Source organism: Filicampus tigris, chromosome 1 (assembly GCF_054856515.1).
Source record: "Filicampus tigris isolate MCC_2025a chromosome 1, RoL_Ftig_1.0, whole genome shotgun sequence".
Taxonomy (NCBI): Eukaryota; Metazoa; Chordata; class Actinopteri; order Syngnathiformes; family Syngnathidae; genus Filicampus; species Filicampus tigris.
In genome coordinates, this window is record NC_141217.1 from 13,935,262 (window position 1) to 13,941,760 (window position 6,499).

The 6,499-nt window shown below is 40.7% G+C and overlaps 1 protein-coding gene across 1 annotated transcript; it reads left to right on the plus strand.

The window, feature by feature from the left end:
- Window positions 1-5,608, plus strand: LOC147152894 (grancalcin-like). The gene is made up of 9 exons (XM_086040085.1): window positions 1-363; window positions 447-480; window positions 2,295-2,513; window positions 2,598-2,667; window positions 2,744-2,787; window positions 2,870-3,017; window positions 3,706-3,819; window positions 3,893-3,951; window positions 4,975-5,608. Exons 2-9 carry the CDS (start codon window positions 457-459, stop codon window positions 4,999-5,001), a joined length of 705 nt encoding a protein of 234 aa, XP_085896211.1. The 5' UTR covers window positions 1-363; window positions 447-456; the 3' UTR covers window positions 5,002-5,608.
- The last annotated feature ends 891 nt before the right edge of the window (window positions 5,609-6,499 follow it).

The window sequence follows — 6,499 nt, forward strand, 5'->3', positions numbered from 1 at the left end:
AGCCATAGCTTCCATCTACTGGAAGACTGAGTTTTACTTTACTGAAGTTTGAATATAATTTTGAACAGCAAAATTGGCAAAACAACAACCCGTGCAGCCATGCTCGCTGACGCAGGGCATAAATCGATGACGTCACACAAAGTGTCCCTGTTCTGCAATTTTTGTACATTGTAACCTGCGCCCTCGAGCTCTTCGACTACATGCGCATTTCAGCGAAGACCGTAGGATGCAAGTGTGGGTTTTGGGATTGGGCCATTATTTGACCTAGAAGTGGAGGAGGTTATATAAACCTAAATGTACCCAACGCGCGGGGCGGGTCTAATGACGTCACACCTTGGCTTGAATTTCCGCTGGCATCTGGCTGTAAGTTACCGGAAGTAGAAAAGGTGTCACTTGTGTTATTCACGGCTCAACACTTTTCAACTTTTGTCTTTTTTCTCGTTTAGATCAACGTAAATGGCTTACCCGGGATACGGTGGGGTGAGTACATTAAGCGTGCTCACGTTTGTCTTTATAATCGAGTCCGTGGCGTGACTGTCGTTCTACTAAGTATTTGGAAGTTTTTAAGCACAACAATGTTAATGTGTTCGTCGTATTTTGTTTGTGTCACACTTAAAACCAAAATAACATTTGTGCCGGGTTGAAATGAGTGTTGGTAAATGACTTCCGGGTTGGAAAATTTCACCACCATCCCCCAACCGCCGTTTGAAAGTGGTCCGTTTTTTTCGGAATGTCATTTGGATGCGAACCAAATAATATAATACGTAACATTGTATTTCTGTGGATGCTTTACGCACATTTTCGTTTGCCCGTCGCGCACCGCGAAGTAGAACGCAGGCTAGCGCAGACATGACTGCGGAACCGCGCAAGCATGCCCATATTTGTCGATGGTTGCTAAGTCACCGAACAGAAAGTAGTTTGGTGCCTTGTACGCTTTGGAGGCAGCTCAGCATTGAGTTTGACATTGTTACAACAGAAAGCACTGTCTTTGCTTAGAGTGAGTGCAAAGGAGGAGGGGGAGACGAACAGCAGCTAGAATGGCCATCATAGTGAAGAAAAAAATCATTTGCATTTTTATTTTAGAATTGTATTAATAATTAATCAATCCAATTATATTTGATTAGCCAAAGGTTGATCAAATAAATAAAGATCTTTGATGTATATGTCAATTGTCTATTTTACTATTATTTAAGTGTATTAAAAATGATAAACACGTTCAAACCAACCAATTTTAGGGGGAAATTGTTACATTAATGTAAAAAGTGTATACGGACTGTAAAGTAATTCTCATGTTAGGTAGAATATCAAGGGCGGAATGCTGCTTGTGTGTAAACATAGTAATGGGTTGGACTGTGCGTATGTCGAGTAATCCGAGGGTGTGTCTTTGACAATTAGACTTGTAGCCTGTGAGATAGATGGCATCCCCACAGTTTCAGAATTTGTATTGTATGTAGCGGGCCCTATAATGGCGATAATTACTATGTCAACTTGAAAATATGACACAATAGTTTTTTGGGGACTCGATAACTGGTCATTTACATTGTGTAGGCTGCGCAACCATGCACATCGGCTCATAGACCTTTACGGTGCTCATTTTGTCCTACATGTATTTCATAACTTGTTTATGCATCATTGGTTCTGCAAACATTCGTTACGCCCACCGGGAACTTGAGGAGATTGGCGACTGGCACCATATATCCGTTTCAAGTGCCAGAATTGACAGTGAGACCATCGTAACGAGTCAATCACGGCTCAGCTTGCGAATGTCACATGACCAAACTCAGAAGACAGGTGAGCCGTGATTGGTCGTTATCTGAGCCTGTTGAGTCGACAGAAGCGACAAAATGGCCGCCCTATGAGATGACTAAAAGCGGATGCATTTTGCTGCTTAATTTTTTATTCCACAAATGCAATGTTAATCAGAATGCTGTATTTCAACTAATGGACCTGCATAGAACATATTCTGGAAAAAAAAATGTTTGTGTTGACTTCACCTTCAATTCAAATTCCACAAAAGCAATATTAATCAGAATGCCGTATTTAGACTAGTGGGTCCGAGTTGAAGAAATTATTGTCAAGACAATTTTTGACTTGACTTCCCTGTCAAGTGGATGAGACTCAAATTCCAAGTACTTTGGGTAAAAAGCAAGAATGTGTTTATTTAGGAAATTTGTCCTGGCCCGATTGAGCCAGCGTCTGTAAGATATTGTTGTATGTGATGGCCACTGGCCTGACACAGTTTCATATGTCGGACCCTGAATCATATACCTTTGTGTGACTCTTTCCTTTCGCAGTATGGCAGCCCAATGCCACCCCAGGGAATGCCTGGAGGACCAATGGGGAGACCAATGCCCAATCACATGAGTGGACCAATGCTTGGCCCAATGGGAGGCGCGCCGCCCCAGGGTGGTGGATATGCCCCCTATGGAGGAGGCTATCCGGGCACATATGGCGCTCTGACCCCAGCTGCCAATGACCCAATGTGGGGTTACTTCACAGCCATTGCTGGCCAGGTATGAAATGTTTTCCTCTTGGACAAAACAGTGTCATTTAGCCAGCGGGCGCAGGTGCAACTAGGTCTGATCACTTGCGTACAGGACGGTGAGGTGGATGCAGTGGAGTTGCAGAGGTGTTTAACTCAGTCCGGCTTCACTGGAACCTACAGCCGTGAGTGGACTTCCCTATGCTCGCTCTATGCAACATCGTGCTTGTCTGTACAATTTGTGTTTCCTTCTTGTTGCAGCGTTTAGCCTGGAGACATGCAGGATCATGATCGCGATGCTCGATGTATCCTTTTGTGTAACCGCAGTGGTGAGGTCAATGTGCGCGTCCATCAGAAGCGATTGAGCCTTCACCACGCCATCACCAGAGAGACTTTACGGGCAAGATGGGCTTCAATGAGTTCAAGGAGCTATTTGTGGCGCTCAACGGCTGGAAGCAGAACTTCACAATGTTTGACCGGGACAGGAGTGGTACTGTTGAACCCCATGAGATGAGCCAGGCAATTAGCTCTATGGGTGAGAGACTGATCATGGTTCGGGGTCCGAGCAAAAGTGACAAGGCGTACTGGGAATGTAACAAAAAAGCCATTCGGTTTAGATTTAAAAGGCGTAAGTGCGTCCGATCGAATCGTTTCACTTTAAAGTATATCAAGATAGGTATCGAACTGGATTTATTGGAGAGAGATAGCTTTGAAGCAAATGTCACATTTACAGTACTGGCACGTTCATTTCTACGTACGTATGTAAAATGACAACAAGAAAGTCATCGCATAATAACTTATCGAATCGAGCCGTATCATATCAAACGGAAATGTAATCCCACCTAATTGAACCAAATTGAATCATTCCACTTTAAAATAATACAATATCCGGGATATTATATCAGGTTAAATGTACCCGACCGTAGTGATGCTGTTACAAATTTTAACGCTAGAGTATCTAAGGATAATTATATAAAGCCCTTTATTTATTTGTGTTCTCTTTTAGCATTATTTTGTTTTCATATTTTTCTTTCACAATACAGTGTGATTTTTCTGTATTGGGAAAAAAAGTTTTTTGGGGGGGCTGGAACATGTTAATTTCAGTTCATTTCAATGAAAATTTGATTGTATGAATAAATGGAGTCATGAAGTGACCAAATGAAACATGAAAGTCAAGGTAGCGCTGTGTAACTGTAATCGCCCCCCTCCCCCACTTAAAACAGGATACCGCATCAGTCCTCAGGCTCTGAACGCCATCATCAAGCGCTACAACAAAAACGGCCGCGTCTACTTTGACGACTACGTGGCCTGCTGCGTCAAGCTCCGTGCGCTCACAGGTACCACGCTCACAAGATGAGAGCCTTCAAACTGTAGCGCCGACATTTACGTTCACTTCTATTCCTTCTGCAGATCATTTTAAGAGGAGGGACACCATGCAGCAAGGTTCTGTGCACTTTGGCTATGATGACGTGAGTCTCCGACGTCCGTTTGTGTGCTCGCCTAAATCTCTGGGGTTCCTAATCGTACGCTCTTTAAAGTTTGCCGTGTGAAACGACAACACGCATAACACTCGACCTTTTAATCACTAGTGACAAACTTAGGACAGCTAAGCAGTCGGTGGGTATGAAGCTAGCATGACAAGTCTTAACCATCCGTTTCCATCAGCTGAGCCTCAGTGGTTCACCTCTTAAGAATGCAGTACTTGTAAGTATTTGTATACAATCAATGAAAAGCTTATTTTCCACATTATGGATGTCTTCATTAATTCATTCGCTGCCAGTTGTGTTCAAGGCAGAGCTCCGCACGCCGCAACTGTTTTGGAGCATTAGTCATCTTTGAAGACTGACAAAAAAAAAATGTGCTCTGTGACAATGTAATAACCAAACCGTTTCTGACCAACTGTGGAGAAAAGACATCAAGCCGAACAGTGATTTTCACGCTTATCCCACGGTTTTCTGTGGGTCGCAAAAATCATTAAAAAGATTTAGTGAAAATTAACTCATTCACTGCCAGGCATTTTCAGACCCTCTTTTAGCCTAACGTTTGAAAAAAAAAATGAAAAAAATGTAAATACGTTCCTGGGATTGAATGGCCGGACTGTGAAAAGACAAATAAATAAAGGCCTTAAATAGCATTAAATACGATGTGCCGTGCTGCTGTTAAGTCATTGTCGTGTTAAAAACACAACCCAAACACTTTTCTTCTACATTCTGACTACTTTGTAATTGGACAGAAAATCAGGATTAGAAAATGATGTTTTAGAATTCAACGCTACTGTGTGGATCGGAGAAAAAGCACTCCTAAAACAACAAATCTCAATTAATAATTTTGGCATACTCAGTCACCTATTCTATTATTAAGCAGCTTGTTCCGACCAGTTCCCTTTGATAGTTGGTACTCTGATAAATAGTATTGCTGTTGTTACTCTTATTATGATTGTTTAGTTGTGTTTGAACCATCTTGATAGTTTGCTTTGTTCTTTCTTTGGACAGTTCATCATGTGCACAATGGCCATTTAGGTGGTGTTGGTGGGCGGAGCTCTGAGTCCAAAATCCCTTGGGGAGCCAATCAGGGATCACCCCTGGACCAATCACTGTACAACAATACCAATCGTGGCCAGTCGGTCCATGGGGGGATTATATAGACGTGACCCTATGGCCTATAAAGCTTGCTATCACATTTAGAATGTTTTTGCTTATTGATGTACACATGCTCGTATAATTTTAAATGTATACGTCGAAAGGTATAGTAATTGTTTGAATAAGGGATTCTGTGACACCTGTGCCATATAACACTTGCATATATGAATGGTCTGAAATGTATTAATATAGTCCTAACTTTTATAAGTATGTCTATATTTCAGATACAAAGGGCATACATGCAATGTGTATTTTTTTTCTAGTCCCAAAAAAAGAAAGCGCACATAACCGATGTAGAAGAGATCATATTTTGTTACTCACAAACTGTTTTATAAATCCTGTGTGCTTTGTGTTTATTAACTTTGTACAATACACATTTGTTCAATTTCATTAAAGGTATATAGACATTCAAATTAGCTGTGACGCGTTGCATTGCATTGTATCATATTCTGGCACTTGATTAAAAATGTGCCGCTTGTATTATCCAGTACGGACTTTTTTATTTTTTTAGAACGTGCAAACAGTTGCAAATTCTTCAGTCAGTCATCAGTTGTACGCAACCTTTTTTCTGTATCCCCTGTGAAATATTTTTTTTCAGCCAAGTACCCCTAACCACCGCAAAGCAGTTTTGGATGAGGAAAAAAAAAAGAAAAAGACTTAAAACAAGAGTGCTCTGCCGTCATTGTCCGACTTGATTAAAATGTGGACCTCATTTTGAATAGTGTTCTCTCAAACTATTTAGAAATTAAAAGATATAACTAAAAAAAAAAAAAAAAAGATTTTTTTCAGATGAAAATGATCAACAAAGTTTCCTCATTCGGGATCATAGTAAAGATCTTTTCTCAAAAAGAAATCATTAACTTAATTTTAAATAAAGTTGGCAGGTTGGGTTGAACCATTCTGGAATGGGAGAACTGAATTGAATAGCCCACCGAAATTAAATTCAAAGTTCATTTTATGAACTTATATTTTCCTGAAACATTTACATAATTTTATCATCATTTTTTAAAAGATGTTTGCCTGAATGCTACTTTTAAAATAAATTTAAAAATCTCACACACCCCCATTTGAGAACCACTCTTCTAGATGACTAATGATGGATTCTGGCAAATCTTGTGAAATTCACAAGTGTCCCAGAAAAGGAATCCATTTACTAGCAGAAATGCCCTCGTTATCACAAACACTTGTCACCATCCACTGAGCTCGAATTGTCATCAAACTGGTTGCAACATGGATACAGAGACTGGAAGAGTTACAGAAAGACCTGGAAGTGGACATCCTTGGCAAATGTTCATGGCTCAAACAAACACCTGTTGTGAATGTTGCCAGTCAGCTTCTTGATACAGAAAACAAAGTTCAACAATTGCATGTGTATTGA